Genomic DNA, 18,305 nt, shown 5'->3' with positions numbered 1-18,305 from the left:
CCTTTGAGCTGAAAGAATAGGGCTACCTTAGAGGTTGAAGGGCATGGAAGGGGAGTTCAGGACACGGCCAAAGAGATTATTAATCAACCTGAAAATCCTTTGAAAACTTCTAAGCAGGTGAGAAGAGTGGGAATGACCCCTAGTCTGCCATATTTGATAGAAAAGGAGCCCCATAGTTTCAGGCAAGAACTTGTCGGGAAAAATAATCTGTGGAAACATGAGTCCTTTATCTGTCTCTCAATGTGGAAGTCTTCTGGGTTGGTCTTTCATGTACTTCTCATTTCCATTCACCATCACACTATCGCCCTGGCCACATTAACTGCTTCAATGAAGCCCCTTAATGGGCTGCATCTCATGGTTTGGTTGAGTTCTTTATAGTCTCCCAGACTCAACATTCAGTTCAATGATTTCACATCTCCCATCTTTCAAGTGGCTGGGGGGAGCAAAGAGTCTGATATTCATTAAATCCCTCCTGCCTTCCACCCATGCACAGACCTCCCTTCCTTTCTTTCCTTCTTATCCTGTCCAATACTTCTCAGTCATTTTGGAGCTCTGATGCAAGGTACGAGATATGAAACATTAACTCTCTCTGCACTGGTGCTGACCATTCCCTGCTCATATTTTGTGTTTTCAGCTTCCAAAATAGTTTACCTTTCAAATTAGATGTGATAAATGTGTATGTCTTTTTGGCATGTGTGCAAGAGAGTGAGATACAGCAGAAATAACTGATGGAAAAAGCTGTAACAGTTAAGTGTGATATTTGCAGGAATGGAATGCAACTGCAAGCCAGATAATATTTTAGTAGAAATCTCCCACAGAAGATTATCAGACCAGCCATGATATCATTGAACAGTGGAGTAGACCTGATGGGCTTAATGGCATATTTTTGGTCCATTATTTTATGGTTTTGAGATTATTGATTGCCCTTTTAAAGGGGAGATGTTGGTCACTGGATTAGTTATTCAGAGGCCCATGCTAATGCTCTGGAGGCTAAGTTCATATTTGACTGTGGCAGCTGGCAGAATCTAAATTCAATCAATAAATCTGAGATATAAAGCTTGTCTTGGTATTAGTACTATGAAACTACCATCAATTGTCATAAAAACCTGTCCAGTTGATTAACGCCATCTTCACGAATGAAAATCTGCTATCCTTAGTCATTCTGGCCTACATGTGACTCCAGACCCACAAGAACATGGTGGACTCTTATTAGCCTCCTGAAATTACCTAGGAAGGCTCTCAGATCACGCGCAATTAGGGATGGACAGTGAACTCTAGGATTGCCAGTGAAGCTCACTCAGGATGAAAAAAAATGAAGAAGAAAATAATAATCAAAGAAAGTTGGAAGGAGCAGGAGTAGATTATACAGAAAAGGCCCTTCAGCTCATCGAGTGTGTGTCAGTTAGCTATCCTAATTCCATCTTCCAGCACTTGGCCCACTACCTCGTATGACTTGGCATCACAAGTGTTAATACTCCTTGGAGCTCCACTGCTCAATGAGGCCAAGTTTATCATTCAACTCTACTTTTGCACCCAATCCCATCCCTCAAGATTCATTTAGACTCTAGGAATCTATTGATCTTGTTTTCAATAAACATAATAAGTGAGCTCTCCAGGTAGAAAATTCCAAAGATTCATGAACATTTGAGTGAAAAAATCTCTCCTTATTTCTGTACCGTCCGCCCCTTTGCCTGACAACGGCACTGTCCACTGAAAATGTGGCTTCACAGATTCACCTCACAGTTTGACATGGAAATGTCTTGCATTTACTTTTCAAATGGCTTGAAAACATCCAGAAGGTTTATCTTATACTCACTTTATTTTTTCGTCGAGCACATGAAATGCGGATGTCAGAACCTTGTAGCGTCTTCAATGAGTCGACTTTAGGAAGAGCCGCTGCCAAAATCTGGAGAAACAACACCAGGCAATAAATCCTCTGAATGGTAATCTCAAAGACAACTAAGGGTCTAGGCCCGAAACGTCAGCTTTTGTGCTCCTGAGATGCTGCTGGGCCTGCTGTGTTCATCCAGCTCCACACTTTATTATCTTGGATTCTCCTGCATCTGCAGTTCCCATTATCACTGATACAATCTAAGGATTGGAAATACTTATTTCAACTTTGCCTCATCCTGATCACAAGATTTTGCAGTTGTTTTGAGGCCAACAGAACACATCTAAAACAGTCACAATCTGGATAGCTAGGCCTCACTGGAGAGCCCACAGGAATGAGAAAATTTAGCTCTGCAGACTTGATCCAATGTTCAACTACTCTTACATACCTCTTGAATCCCATTAGCTCCATCTCCAAACGTGTGATGAAATTAAAGACAAAATATATTATTCTATAAATATGATATAATGACATATGATAAATAGAACAAACAGACAGCCCAGAAACCGAATTTATCAAGCTCCCAGATGACAGAGGATTTAATGAACTCCTAATAACAATTGATTGACAAACTTTAATAGAAAATGCTGGGATGCTGAAGACATTTATATTCTGTAAATTAAAGAGACCTGCATTTTGTAATTTATGATAAGTACTTATAGGCTGAAATGATCATTACGTGTAATTCTTTTATTATTTTGTATATAATTGTAATGGTAATTAATCTCTATAGCTACATCATGATTGTTTTATTTGTATCATTATCACAACTGTGCTGTCTGCCTATCTAGATTTTGACTGAGCTGCACCTCAATTCATTTACCACCTTTTCCCTGAAGTCCTACATAACTAAATTTTATCACTCTCAGTCTTGAGGGGAAATCTCCAATTGTTCCCGGTATCCATGGCTTTATGGGGAAACAGTTCCTGATTCCCATTTCCCTTTCTGCTTCACCTCTAAATGGCCAAATGGGAAAACAAAAGTCCTGTAACACTTTGGTAGATCTGGTAGCATCAGGAAAATGCTATGATTTTATTAAGTTCCAAAGGAAAGTCAAAACAAAAGTCTATATCTCTTTTCACGGATGCTTTCTGTTTTGATTTCTAATTTTCAGATTGTGTGTTATCATTTGTGACTCCTCTATCAGAGGAAATAATTTTCTCTACCTAATAATTAACTACTTTTATATTTTAAATGTCTTAACCAAATAGCCTCTCAATTTTTCAAACACAATGGAATCCAATTCAAATTTGTGCAACCTGTCCTCAGAACTGAGTTCTCTATGCTATGGTATCAAAGACGAAACTAATGTCACTCTGTAACTACTTTTGAACATTTTCTATGTTAAAGCCAATGTATAAATTCAACATATTATCATCATAAAATTCCATTTTCACTGCTATTTTAACAGTGTAAATCCATTTAGGGTAATTTTAACATAATGTTTTAATTTAGTGTTGTGTAAGAGCTCTAGAAACCTGGCGAAAACTTACAACGATTTCACAGAGCTACACATCACTGAGCATAAATAGTACATTATGGGTGGAGTTAAAACAGAGAAGGATACAATACACCAGAACTTTATAGCTACTTAAGAGCAAATGGATACAAAGACACAAAGAAATTAATCTTTACCTAATAAAACTATGATTACCATGTACAGCAGTGTTTAGTATTAATACATAGCAAATATTGTCACTTTGACGTCTAAGCCGGGAGACAGTTGTTGAGCTTGACATCATCTCAACCAGCTTTTCTTGAACCCAAACTCATAGTGTGGCAACAAACCACACAATAAAACAGTCAGGAGCTACTAAAGGAATTTCACATGCATGCGTTCCAAGTTGGTATTCTATGCTTACATGTCAGTAAAATTGAACTGTTTTGAAGTATAGTATATTACAAACACTTGCATCCAACATCACCATTTTAAATTATTCAACTTAAACAACATCGCAATTCTAAAATCCGCAGTTAGAACCGTAACAACATGCTTTGTAGAATAAAGGCGAACACTTTATGTGTATCACATCACACAATGTTTGAATTCTGTTTGAAGATGAGGAAGTTACCTTGGCATCTCTGATAATATGAAATTTGAGGTATTCGATCAGAACTTTTCTGTTGTCCTTATTATATAAGAAGTTCTTTCGAGTTTTTGATAAGGATTTCATGACACTGTCTTTTGGTAAGAACAGGGTGACTGGTCTGTGCATTTGATCATTAATCATACTCAGTAGATTTGTCTCCTGGAATGATAGAATTAAACTGAATAGACGTCACTGATTAATTACAGCAAGACTTGCAAGGTGTGATAAAACAATTACACCAAAATAAATCATCACCAGTCAATAACACAGCCAGTGAGGCTTGTATTGAGCATAGACGCTAGCATATGGTGATTGGGGCAAATGAAATTTGGCAGATCTAGAGATGAGAATTAAAACACTGTGCTTTGCTCACTCAGCACATCAGTACAGTAATTGCATCTCTGGTAAAATATCTGTTACAGACCCCACTGGCAAATCATCCCATTGCATTATTGGGCTGGGAATAACCAATGGATGGACTATCTTTTGCTGAGCCATGTGCTCCAGGTACAGAATTAGACACATTAATCAGCAGCTTCACTATCATAGGAACTTAGAGCACAGAAACATTTGGTTCATTGTACCGATGCTAGCACTTTGAAAGAGCATTTATGTTTAGTTGCAACGAACTGAAATAAACTTATAAGTTCTGACTGCACTGACCTACATAATTTATCTCCTCTAATTTCCACATTTCTATGGAAAATGTTCAGTCAGCTAGCTGGATGATTGGTTTAAATCGCAGTGATGCCAATTATGTGGGTTCAATTCCCCCACTGATTGAGGTTACCATGAAGGACTCTCCTTCTCAACATCCCCCCTTGCATGTGACATGCTGACCCTCAGGTTAAACCACAACGAGGTGTCTCTCTCTAATGAGAGAGCAGCCTATGGTCTGGTTAGGCTATGGCAGCTTTACCTTTCATTTCCAAATCCGTATTTAGGACATTCTCCCCCGTTTACTGCTGCTGTTAATGAAAAACTATTTTCCCAGTAATGCTCAAGTATTTAATAAAACCAAAGCATTCACAGCTACAACAACCCTTTCTACTTGCTCGACCTTGAGATGTTGCGATTAATTGTTCTTTTTTCAACAGTGCTCAAACCACGTTCTCAACAAGAAGTAATGATGTGTTCCCAACAAGTCACATTTTCCCTTTGACTTTCACCATGATAAGTTTCTGTTCATTCATTGTAATGTTAATTACAATATTAAGATGGATTGTCAATATCCTTATCACTTTTTCTTTGGAAGGCTACAGTCTTTAGATGAACCTACTGCAAATATAATTTTAATAAACATGGCAAATAAATTCCTTTCTTCTTGAATTGCTCGTTTACCAGTGCCCACGTGTGTGTGTATGCTTTTGATCCCCTTTATTTTGAATCATTATTTTTTAACTTACTTCTTTATTTCTCTATTTCTGTAACTAAGATTTTGTATCCAGGTATTTTGTACTAAGGTGGCACCGTGCATGGCCACATTGTGCATGTTTCATTGTACTCCTGTAACCCGTGCTTGAGTATATTGACAATAAAATCTAAATCTAAATCTATTACTCGAAATGATCATCTGTTCACTTTGCAACAATAGCTACTATACTCAAGTGCAGCCTTTGTCTGAAAAATCTAACTGACTTCAACTGAGCTAACTGCACCTTTATCAAACGCTTCCACTCAGTTGATGTACCTCCTAAGTAATGGATAACTGGATTAGAATTCAATTTCAGATAACATTGCATGCACCGGCACACAGTAACAATATTCAAAAGTGTGTATGTCTAAAAATCACTTGAAACGAGGTTGATACAGGCTTGTGACAAGCATGTGCAAGCAGGGAGGCTGTCAAGCTGCAGCTAAAACACAGTTTTTGGAAATAACCAAATAGCAGATTTATATAAAGGCAGGTGAATGTATGGAGGAGCAATTCTGTTTATTCAGAGAAACCCAGAGGTGCTGAATACAACGGACAAATTTAACACGCACCACTTTTTAAAAATATATTTATTCTTTCATAGAGTGCCGGATGTCCCTGGTAAGGCCAACATTTGTTTGGAAGGCAGTTAAGAGTCAATCACATTACTGTGTGTCTGGGGTCACATGTAGAATGGCAGGTTTCTTTCCCTAAAAGGAAACTAGATGGATTTTGCTACAATTGATGATAATTTCACAAACCACTGGGTAGTCATACTAGTTTTCCAACCAGTGCTTTTTGTTTTTGGATAAATTTTGATTTAGCTGTCACTGTGATGAAGTAAGTCCACAGAAGCCCGTATCCGGTTGCCAAGTCACCCTTTGTTTAAATGTGGAGAGTCTTTGATGCTGATCCATCTCCCTCAGAGTCAGCTCTCGGAATCAACTGAACCTCTGACACTCCTTTAATATCTGTCCGCCAGGGCTCCCTGCTTGGACCAGGTTAACAGGCCCAATCAGGGAACTCATATTCTGAGGTCCCCCGGTCGACTTTGTTACAATCACTACAATTGAATCTACCCCTTGTGCGCAGAGCCTTATGTTGGGCCCAGAGGTCAATGGTCCAGTGACAATACCACAATATCATCGCCTCACCCACCCCCTAGTTAATGCATATTAATACACACCATGCCATATGATACGGTGGTACAATGGCACTTTATGACATACACCCAGAGTACTTCAGTGTACCCAGTGTACTTGATACAAGCTGGAACATATTGCTTGAGAAAGTGATGGCAGCAGATTCATTTGGGGACACAGGAGGTAATTTGCTAAAGGGAATTAGACAGAGACTTTTGGAGAAAATATTTGCAGAGTGATGGAAAAAGTGTGGGGCTAATTGGATGTCTCTATCACAGAGTTAACCGAGCTATGATGGGCCAAATGGCCTCCATCTGTGATGTCTGATTCTGAACTGTCATGCTTTCCAAAACAGCAAGCAATGTTTGTACAGTCATGCTAAAGAAATGTTGCTTACCTCCAATAGATTGCTAAAGATGGAATATCCGTTCTGCGCTGCCAGAGTTGTGAGATTTGGCTGAAGAGAGCAAAACATTTGATAATATTAGAAACTAAGATGTAAGAATAAATCAGAACAGTTCCAGAGTTGACTGAGAGTGGCTGATAATCATTGGACTTTGTATTTAAGAGCTAGGTTCTTATTAGAAAAAATATCAAGCAAGCAGCCTTGAGTTGCTTAGTCTTAAAGCAATGGAGAGTGTGATCAGAGGCCACAATTAAACACAAGGACACCACTATCCTTTGCTTTGATTCCCAATCTGTTTTCATTCACACATCTAGTTGCCCTAAAGCAGGATACATTCCAGAAGCGTAAAAGTGGACTATCTTTAGTTGTTTCTTTCTTTAGTGTGTGACTCTATGTTGTAGAATTCAGACTCCGGGTAAGTGTGAATAAATAGGTTTTATTTTTGAACCCAAAGTCTGCTGCCAGTTTGTCAAACCGACTATAGATAAAGGGGGCTTAGAAACACATATGTAACATAGTGTGGAGCCGGAGTAACGCAGCAGGCCAGGCAACATCAGAGGAGCAGGAAAACTGACGTCTACTTTCCTGCTCTTCTGATGCTGCCTGGCCTGCTGTGTTCCTGCAGCTCCACACTGTGTTATCTCTGACTCCAGCATCGGCAGTTCTTACTTTCTCTTAGGAACACATTTCTCTTTCTAAAAAGAAACACAGATTGCAAATAGCAAGCGAAGAGAATTGGGAATTTCAGTTTTACTTCTTCCTTCCTGAATGTAACAAATCAACTAAAAAAAAGCTAGGTTCTAGCATGAACAAGTCCAGGCAATGAGCCGTGGAAGGGATTATAATTCCCAATTGCCTACTTCTCTTTCTTGGCTATGTTCATGTCTGTGTCCGTAATGTGGGAGAATACAATGTCTACCTGTAGTCTCAAAGCTAGCAGACTTAAGGGGCCGTGGCAGGGGCTGCGATGCATTAGCTCCCCTAATAACACCCTTTACATTTTGTCCCTCCCTCGACACCCTATCTTCCTTTTCTGATTTTGTTGATGTTATTTATGTTGATGTGGGCTTTGTTTGTTAATTGTTAACTGGGTACGTTTGGTATTTTGAAGGAGTTTGGGATTACCTGAACACAAGGTGTGCAACAGTCCAAAGAACAAGTACAGCAAGTGTGTGGAAGATCTGAGAGTATCGACCCTGACACACACCCTCCCGATATGGACATACAATATCTTTCCCCCATTGTCACTGGGTCAAATACCTGAAGCTTGTGACCTACTTCATACTGGGTGTACCTAGACCACATGTACTGCAGCAGTTCAAGGAGGTAGTTCATCACCACCTTCTCAATTAGATATTAAAGGAAGTTACAATGTGACACTGTACAATTACAGTGTATAAATGAGTGTGTCAACATTATATTTTCTGTTTAACAGATTTACACTGTCTTCTATTTTAACAGAAGTGTCCATTAAGTCTGCTAAATGAGTTAAAACTGAAAACTGCTATTTACAGCCACCAAGAGCCATAAAGAACTCACAGTTCTGATTAGGCTAAGGATTCAGTGTCAATTATTACTGTGACTATTATACATTGTTAATTAGTCAAGTGTTGCTGAAATCCCAAAGTCCTATTTCAAAAATTTATCATGTGAAATAATTACAAATCATTTCATTTCGTATTTCATATTGAGGCTGCTGCGCTTATTCAAATCTAACAACCGCTTTCTAGAAATTGGAAAGATCAGAAAAACCAAAGATCATGATTTTGATTGATTCTCTAAAATAATCCTACTAATTATTTATAGTGTCTCACTTGGCCATTCTGTGTGTGACACTTTGTGCTGACCACACTGCAAAATCTATATTTTCTTTTAAAGATGTGGGTGTCACTGGCTCAGCATTTACTGCCCATCCCTAATTGCCCAGAGGATATTTAAGAATCAATCACATGGCCATTGGTCTGGAGTCAGACGTAAGACAGACCAGGCAAGGACAGCAGATTTACTTCAAAAACAGATATTGCTGGGCAAGCTCAGCAGGTCTGGCAGCACGTGTGGAGAGAAATCAGAGTTAACATTTTGGGTACAGAAGTGTTCTGAGGAAGGGTCACTGGACCCAAAACATTAACTTTTATTTCTCTCCATAGATGCTGCCAGACCCACTGAGCTTTTCCAGCAATTTCTGTTCTTGTTTCTGATTTACAGCATCCGCAGTTCTTTCACTTTTTTATTTTGCAGATTAATTTCCCTGAAGGATATCAATGAGCCAGAGAGGTTTCCCAACAATTGACAATGGCTTCATGGTCATCCTGAAACTTTTGATTCCAGATTTTTATTGAATTCAAATTCCACCACCCGCCATGGCAGGATGCAAACCTGGGTCCCTAGGATTTTACCTGGGTCTCTGAATTAATAGTCCGCAATAATACCACTTGGCCATCTCCTCCCCACATTACACTCTCATGGATTCTAATACCATGGGGCCTGATGTTGGGTATCATTATGGTAATCATCAGGCTGTACTATCTCTGTAGATTGGTCCTGCTCTGACAACATCTCCATCTTTCCTTTAACTAAGTGTAACTCTTTCTTTAGTCTCATCAAATCCTATAAGCTCTTTATTTGCATTCTACTGTACAGAATACTGAACACAGCCCTCAAAGATGATGTTTCCATTCTGCTAGTCTCTGTGTCTCGACAGTGCGTGACTTTTGATGTCACAGAGGCAAGGGTCCTGTATCTCATCATCATCAGTAATATATTTGTTCCAATTCTACTGCAAGAGATTATATTAATTTCACAAGCAGATACTTTTTGAATTAACATGGGTTTTAACTTTCTGAACATTGCCATCCCTTACATATTTGTAGCTTTCACCATCCTTTGGAATGATCTGCATGTTTTGAGGTGAGAGTAGCTTGTCGATGAAATGGACCACACCGTTGGCATTGATAATATCACTGTTTATTATCCTGGCATTTTGGTTTAGATACAAGGTGTTCTGTCAATGAAAAGGCATGGAAGAGGCTCTATTAAAACACTGTCAAAAAGCACGGAATACATTTCAAAATAAATTCTGATGACATCTATCATTGACAACCGTGATGACAGATTTTCACTTCCAGGATCTCAATGATTACCTGATGGGATAGATTCGATGCCAATTATAGAGTCTGCCTAGTTTCTATTCCACTGAAGTGGGCAGCCATTCACCGTGCCCAGTGACACTCCAGGTTATGAAGGTAAGTTTTTACTCGTAGCAGCAACATAATTTGCATTTATGCTGTATCTTTGACTCAAGGGGCTTCACAGGACTGCAATCAGATACCGAAACAGAGAAGGACAGGTGACCAAAAGTTCCGTCAAAGGTAAAGGTTAGGTAAGTACAATCTTAAAAGAGAAGAGAAGTAGTTGGACATGCAGAGAGGTTTGAAGGAGAGAGACAGTACGACAAATTTGGGCCTGGATAACTGAAAGCATGCCCTCTACTTGCACGATATAGAAGCAGGGGTTACCATATGGTATCAGAGTTGGAGGAGTCCAGAGGGTTGTGTGACTGCTGGAGGTCACAAAGATGGTAAAAGGGAAGATATGGATTCAACCACAAAGATTATGAATTTGGAACTCAAGGTACACTCACAGAAGCCTGCTGTTGCTGGGAGATCTTAAGAGGTGGGAGCAGAAATGGACCATTCAACCCATCGAGTCTGCTCCAACATTCAATGAAATTATGGCTGATCTGAGAAATACCGGGCAGTAACTTTGCATCCATTAAAGATGGCAGTGGCCCATACCAGAAACATTCCGAGTAACTTCCATTGCACGAATCATATAATATTGTATTGGTCTCTCTACATAAAGAGCAATGTAAATGCATTGATTGGCAGTTCAGGGAGAGTTTATTAGACTAATACCTGCCAATGGGCACATAGTATCTTGACAAAAGGCAGGACAGGCCAGGCTTGTATCCACTGGGAGTTAGGAGAGTGACCGAACCACACAAGATCCTGAGTGCTCTGACAGGGTGAATGTAGAAAAGATGTTTACCCCTTGAGGGAGAATCTAGAACTAGAAGGTCTCAGTTTAAAAACAAGGATGGTCCCTTTAAGACAGAGATAAAAATAATCAACCTTCTGACAGACGATTGTAAATCCTTGGAACTCTCTTTCCAAATTGGTAGTGGAAGCAGAGTCTTTGAATATTTTCAAGGTACAGGTGGATAGATTCTGAGGTAGGAGAGGAATGTGGCGTAATCAGATCAGTTATGATCTTATTGAATGGAAGAGCAGGTTGAGGGGCCAATTGGCCTACTCCTGCTTCAAATTCAAATACTGCATATATCTGCACCATCTGCTGGGATAGATTTTTTTTTCTGGATGGCTATCTACAATCTCCATTAATGATTTGGGTACAGCGACAGAAGGTCAAATGCGCGGACAACACAAAAATGGGCTGGACAGTAAACTGGATTGTGGAAATAAGAATCTTACAAATGGATATTGATAGGTTAGGAGAATGGGCCAAAATGTGGCAGTTGGAATTTAATGTGGATAAGGGTGAGGTCTTGCATTTTGATCGGAAAAATAGGAAGGTGAGCCATGTTCGAAATGGGGAGAGACCTCTGCTCCAGTGCAGAGGGATCTGGGTGTCCTTGTTCATGTGTCACAGAAAAATAGCATGCAGGTACAGCAGATAATAAAGAAAGTGAATGGAATGTTGGCTTTTATAGCTAAAGGAATAGAATATAAAGGGAAGGAAGTATTGTTGCAATTATACAAGGCATGGGTGAGACCATGCCTGAAGTATTATGCACGGTATTTGTTCCCTTATTTGAGGAAAGATGTAGTGGCATCGGAGGCAGTTCAGACAAGGTTCACTAGATTGATCCCAGAAATGAGGGATTTGTCATATGAAGGGAGATTGAACAGTTTAGGCCTATACTGTCTGGAATTTAGAAGAATGAGGGGAGATTAAATTGAGGTATTCAAGATGACAAAAGGTATGGATAAAGTAGACATGGAGAGGATGTTCCCTCTTGTGGGGCATCCTGGACGAGGGATCATAGTCTTAGGATAAGGGGTAGCAAAGTTAAAACAGAGTTGAGGAGAAAGTACTGCTCCCAATGGGTTATGAATTGCTACTCCAAAGTGCGGTGGATGCTGGGACAGTGAGTAAATTTAAGGAGGAGTTAGACATATTTTTAAGTGGTAAGGGGTTGAAGGCAGGAACATGGGGATGAGGAACATATCAGCCATGATTGACTGTTGGAGCATCCCACACAACCCACCTAATCCACACATCCCCGAGCACTACAGGCAATTTCCCATGGCCGAGACACCTAACCTGCAGATCTTTGGACCGTGGGAGGAAACTGGAGGAAAACCACACAGACATGGGGTGAATGTGCAAACTCTACACAGATGCCCGAGGCTGGAATTGAACCCGGGTCCCGGGCGCTGTGAGGGAACAGTGCTAACCACTGAGCTACTGTGCCACTCCTAGTATGGCACGACGAATGGTGAGTGCCTTGGTGAAGGGAATGGAGAACCGGTCTGGGAGTGAAGTGGAAAATGTGACAGTGAGACAGAAGGACCACTTTGGGTTCCGGTGCATTGTGGTTGCTCATTGAGCACTGACTCCTGTTCAACTGCATTGGCAGGAGAGATGCCATTTATTCAGAAAATGCCTTTCTCGAGCCAAAAGTACTGTACAATCAATTCCTCACCTTCAAAGTGTTAGTAACTGTTAGTAATGCAGGATGGGGGAGGGTGTCAATTTCTGCATAGCAAGCTCCCATGAACAGAAAGGAAATGAATGACCAAATGATCTGTTCTGGTGAGGTTGATTGAAGGTTGAATATGAGGCCCAGAGAGCAGGCAGAACTCTCTTCTTTGTCTCTGGGATCCGCCCGAGAGAGTGGATAGATCCTCAGGAGCAATTCATATTCCGCTTGGGAACCCTGCAGCCCAATGGTATCAATGTGGACTTCACAAGCTTCAAAATCTCCCCTCCCCCCACTGCATCCCAAAACCAGCCCAGCTCGTCCCCTCCCCCCACTGCATCACAAAACGAGCCCCGCTCGACCCCTCCCCCCACTGCATCCCAAAACCAGCCCAGCTCGTCCCCGCCTCCCTAACCTGTTCTTCCTCTCACTTATCCCCTTCTCCCACCTCAAGCCGCACCAACCTCATCCCGCCTCCTTGACTTGTCTGTCCTCCCTGGACTGACCTATCCCCTCCCCACCTCCCCACCTATACTCTCCTCTCCACCTATCTTCTCCTCTATCCATCTTCGGTCCGCCTCCCCCTCTCTCCCTATTTATTTCAGAATCCTCTCCCCATCCCCCTTTTCTGATGAAGGGTCTAGACCCGAAACGTCAGCTTTTGTGCTCCTGAGATGCTGCTGGGCCTGCTGTGTTCACCCAGCTCCACACTTTGTTATCTCGGATTCTCCAGCATCTGCAGTTTCCATTATCTCTGATCCTCAGGTTAACATTTTATTCAACAGGCAGCGCCTTTGACAGTTTGACACTCAAGGTGATAACTAGTTGGATTGCCTGCATCGCTTGTGGACTTAAGTCTTGGGAATGGGACTTGAACTCACAACCTTCTTTTACCAACTGAGCTAAAACTATCCTTTGGTTGCTTCAGTTACCTCCCCCCCGCACCTTATTAATTTACAATTTAAACATCAATTTACAAGGAGGTCCAGATTACATCATCCAGTGCTTGTGCAATATGACAGCCCAGACTCTCACCTTTACATAGGAAAACTTTATGGTTTCTCCATGAACAGTGATGAGGCTTTTCTTGGAGATTAGCTGATTGTACAGCACTTGATTACATGCCACAATGTGATAACGGAGGATCTGTGCCATTTGTCCATTTGCTGTCCAGTCTGGTATCTAAATGTTAAAGAGAACGTGGAGGTGACTGAATATTCATGCAAAATTACTCAAACAGCTGGCCTACAGCTCACCTGCACTTACCTTAGCTTCATTCTTAAAAGCTTCATTGCTCGGAACGAATACAGTGAAAGGGCCTGAACCACCCAGTTCAGTGATACTGTTAAGCTGTATAGAAAAAAACAGAAAATCTTAATTTGAAAATGTTGCTCCACCATTGTGACCACAGACAGCCAGCTCCAGTTGAAATTTGCATTTTATAAGGAGGCTAAAAGGCTGGGGGAGGGCAGGGCCGTTTTTATGGAAGATATAGATAGAATATTGACAAACAAGGGGCCAAAGGTTACTGATGGTGTATAGAGTATGCGCTAAGGCCACGATCCAATCAGAACTCATCTTATTGAATGGTGGAACAGGCTTGACCGGTTGAATGGCCTCCCAAGTTCCTAATAGATAGATGATACCACATTAATGACCTATTCCGGGTCCTAATAGTTAGATAATACTAGTTTCTCGTAGATAATACCAGATTCATGATCCTTTCCTGGAGCTGATAGAGAGATAATACCAAATCAATGACCTACATCAGGTCCTGAGAGATAGATAATACCAGATCATTTGCTTTGCTGAAGGTAGCTGAGGGGTAAATATACGGCATTGTAGCGAATCTGGAAGTTCCTGCTCCTCGTGAGTTATGTCCAACTGGAGAAACTGCACATATAAATATTTAATCCACATTTCCATTAATTTACACATTCCCTTACTTACTGCTAGTAACAGATCTTTCATGTATTGCTTTACACATCAAGAGGCAATACCTCTCATGAACTGTGCCTTCCCAAAACCTACGGAATAAACCAGCAAGGGAGTCTAACTGAAAGACCAAGGGGACAGAGCTGTTTCATGAACTTGATTGCCAAGGGCTGGGGTGCCTCATGAGTGACTGCCCCAGATAGACATGTTCACGAAGGTGGCTCACAACTGCTCACACAGGGGCAACTAGGGATAGGCAATAAATGTTGGCCCAGCCAGCAACCCCGACAAACCATGAATGAATAAAAAATAAATATACAGCCCTGGTTTGTCACTATCTGTCCCACAACACAGCTCAAAATTGATCAGTGGTCCAAGAACTGCCACCCAACAACATTTAAGAAGCTCAACAGTTCAATTGTAACCCCAGCCTTAACTTTATCCCTAACCCTATCACATCGATGTCAAAGCAGCTCCCTTGGTCAACACCTCATCCACTGTTCCTTGTCCGGAGTTACACCCTTACGTGGCATCCATTCTGTTTTGAAGAACATGTCAGGGTAAATCCAACGCTTCCATACTCAACCTGAACAGGGATTTGTACACAAAGGACATGTTTCTCTGATATGCTGTTGTTGCACTTATTGTAGCTTTACCTTCAACACACAATTCCTTTGAAGATACTGACTGAGATGAGGTGACTGATGAAACAGCTTTATTTGAACAATTTATGAGTTTATGGTTCTGGGTCATGGCTGTAATTGTCTTTATTTCTAACAATGCGTACAGTGGAAGCAGGCCATTTGGCCCAAATCTGCCCTCAAAAGAGCGGCCCAACACCCGCCCCACCCCTGTCCCCATAGCCCTGCATTTCCCATGACTAATCCACCTAGCCTCCAGATCCCTGGGCACGATGGGCAATTTAGCAATAATCCACCGAAGCTGCACATATGTGGGAGAAACAACCAGAGCACCTGAAAGAAACCTACACAGATACAAGGAGGATGTGCAAACTCCTGGAATCAAACCCGGGTCCCTGGTGCTGTCAGGCAGCAGTGCCAGCAAGCCATCCAAGCCACCATTCTCTTGGATGACTCAGAAAGCTCAAGGGCATGGAGAGATGGGTGACAATTGCTGCCAGCAATGTGTAAAATTCCACAAAAGAATGAAAAATAGTTACGCGCCATTACACATATTGCTAAGAAAATGTTACCTGAAGGTGATAGAAGAAACGGGAAGATGCTGTGCTTCTTGTCATTTCCTGGAAAGGTAGAGTGAAAAATTTTTCTTAAGTGGTTGATCTGAAGAGAACACTGAGCTGTTGATGCTGGAAACATAACTGTCATTGAAGTACAGATCCATAGCAATAACATTCCTGAACACACCTTGTATATGGTACCTTTACAGCTAAACCCATCACCAACATAACTCGTCACACAGCTACACACTCGCTCATTTGGCCCAGTGTGATTGCAGCTAGCAAATTCGCTGCAACCTCCATTGTCCTGCAATAAGGGAAAAGGGAAATGTTTAAAAATCGCACGTCACTAACTCTTAATAAATAACTTGTATTCAATGAGGGTAATTGGTTTTGTGCTTACCACTCGGCATGGGTTCACTGGTTCACAGGTCTTTCCGTCACCTTGATATCCAGTCAAACAGTTGCATGCTGCCTAAAATCACCAATGAAAATGTTACAAACCAGGTCTAAAAGGTAATCAAGGATGTTACAATTCTGACAAATGTATGTCATGAGCTGGCTAGGCACCAGTAATATTGTTTTAAAGTGGAAAAGTGAGAGATCCAGCAGACTTACTAACAGAACTCTTATGCCGCAAGATTCTACATTTTTGAGCAAGGAACAACAAACTTTATCACACAACTTTGCAGGAGTAATACAATGTACAATACACGCGCAACTTATGTTTCAACACCCTCCAATTAGCACGTGATAAATTTGGCTAATAGACTGTGATCAGATATCCCACGGCATACATCAAATAACAAATGAGATCAAGGTGAGTGCCATAGATTTTTCAGTAAATCCCCCCAGACATTAATAAATGGTGGGTCATCAACTCTCATTAAAATTCACAAGAAAATTTACAATCCTTCAGTTTTGCTGACCTGACCTCGAAACTCTTGTTCTTGTCATGGAATGTTCTTGTTCTGGTTGCTCCTTCTCTTTTCCTGCTTTTTTGCTCCCTGCACGCCAGTAAATGAACTATTGACCAGGTACAACATTAGCTTTTCAATGACACCTAGCTTCAGTATGATAGAGCTATCCTTGGTTTTCTGAGATCTACTTTCAGCTCATTTGCATCAAGCAAACACTGCTTGATGTTTTTCAACACCCACTGTGTGCTAAACTGCTGTGGCTTCTGGTCTCTTCTTCCCCAAAGCTCTCAGGGATTTCTCTAAGTCCTGACTTGAATACTTATTATTAACTATTAACTCCTGGAATATTTGCCTAAATTTTAACAGTAGAGAGGTTGACAAATGCTTTTGAATTTTCACTGAGTTTCCTCCAGAGCGTGCATATAAAATCAAATTACCTGATTTCTGCATTTGTTGGCTCTCTACTCCCCTCTACTGGTTGTGGGCTAATTAGTAGGACAGCCACAGTGCTGGGCACACACAGGGGCAAATTCCTAGGGATCTGAACGCTTACAATGAACCACATGTTCAAGTAGGTGCTACAAGAGGGTTGAAATGAGCTTGAACTGAAGTGTGTGGAATTAACTTTACTGACCTGGTTTGGTCCTGTTTGAGTGCATTCAGCATTTGTGTGACATCCTCCATTATTCTTTAGGCAAGGGTTGATTCCTTTTATTTAAAAAAAGTGAAATGATGCCTTTTATAAATTAATTTTGTTACCAAGTTTATCATCTTTAATTTTTATTCCAAAAAATCTTGCGTAAGTATTTATATAAACAAAGAATTAAAATTGTACATGGAATATGAGTTTCTCAGCATTTATTTTCTGTTCCAAATTATCTTCAACAGCTGTCTCCTTGGGCTGCTGTAGACTATGTGGCGTAGGCAGACTATTTGGGACAGAGTTCCAGGATTTTGTCCCTGCTGAGATTATTGGGCCTGAAAGGGTTAATATCTAAAAGCGTGAGATCATCACCACCCATTGTTAATGGCATGCAGGAAGTCACATGGACAGTCTCAGTGAGATTGACACACAGGCAGCTAAGAGCATGATGCAGAAGTTCCTGCATAATTGGTATATTGTGCAGTAATTAACAACTCAGTGTACACTTTACCTGACTCTTGACATCTCCACGAGCTAGATCAGAGTTGGATAACCTCTAACCAAAGACCACTGCAGGCAGACAGCAGCGGTCACAAGACCAGCAACAGCGATATGTTTCCAAGTCAGACTGACGTGAGATTTAGGGGAATTCATTTTTCCATGCATCCGCTGGCTTTGTCGTGCCAGGTGATGGAGATCGTGGGTTAGGCAGGAGCCTTTGAAACAGCCTTCAAAAATTATTGCAATGAATCGAAAAAAAAAGATGTTATATACTGCTATTGGTAGTAGAGGAAGTGAATGTTTAAGGCAGTAGATAGGGGGTCAATCAAGTGGGCTGCTTGTGGTGGATGGCATTGGGCTTCTTGAGTGTTGTTGGAGCTGCAATCATCCAGGTAAGTATTCCATTACATTCCTGATTTGAGCTTTGTGAATGGTGGACAAG

The 18,305-nt window shown here is 41.0% G+C and overlaps 1 protein-coding gene across 5 annotated transcripts in view; it reads right to left on the bottom strand.

Moving 5' to 3' along the window:
• Positions 1-18,305, bottom strand: part of stab2 (stabilin 2) — a 181,108-nt gene that overhangs the window by 45,884 nt on the left and 116,919 nt on the right. For all 5 annotated transcript variants that reach the window (XM_048549535.2, XM_048549536.2, XM_059652530.1 and 2 more), the window contains 10 exons: positions 17,354-17,427; positions 16,203-16,274; positions 15,987-16,106; positions 15,815-15,862; positions 13,933-14,016; positions 13,702-13,848; positions 9,805-9,945; positions 6,936-6,995; positions 3,965-4,141; positions 1,817-1,906 (listed from right to left, as the gene is read on the bottom strand). In XM_048549535.2, the coding sequence (XP_048405492.1) occupies positions 1,817-1,906; positions 3,965-4,141; positions 6,936-6,995; positions 9,805-9,945; positions 13,702-13,848; positions 13,933-14,016; positions 15,815-15,862; positions 15,987-16,106; positions 16,203-16,274; positions 17,354-17,427 (1,013 nt within the window). The remainder of the gene's footprint in view (positions 1-1,816; positions 1,907-3,964; positions 4,142-6,935; positions 6,996-9,804; positions 9,946-13,701; positions 13,849-13,932; positions 14,017-15,814; positions 15,863-15,986; positions 16,107-16,202; positions 16,275-17,353; positions 17,428-18,305) is intronic.

This window comes from Stegostoma tigrinum, chromosome 18 (genome assembly GCF_030684315.1).
Source record: "Stegostoma tigrinum isolate sSteTig4 chromosome 18, sSteTig4.hap1, whole genome shotgun sequence".
NCBI lineage: Eukaryota > Metazoa > Chordata > Chondrichthyes > Orectolobiformes > Stegostomatidae > Stegostoma > Stegostoma tigrinum.
The sequence above is the reverse complement of the archived record's forward strand: the minus strand, read 5'-3'. Positions and strand labels throughout refer to the sequence as shown.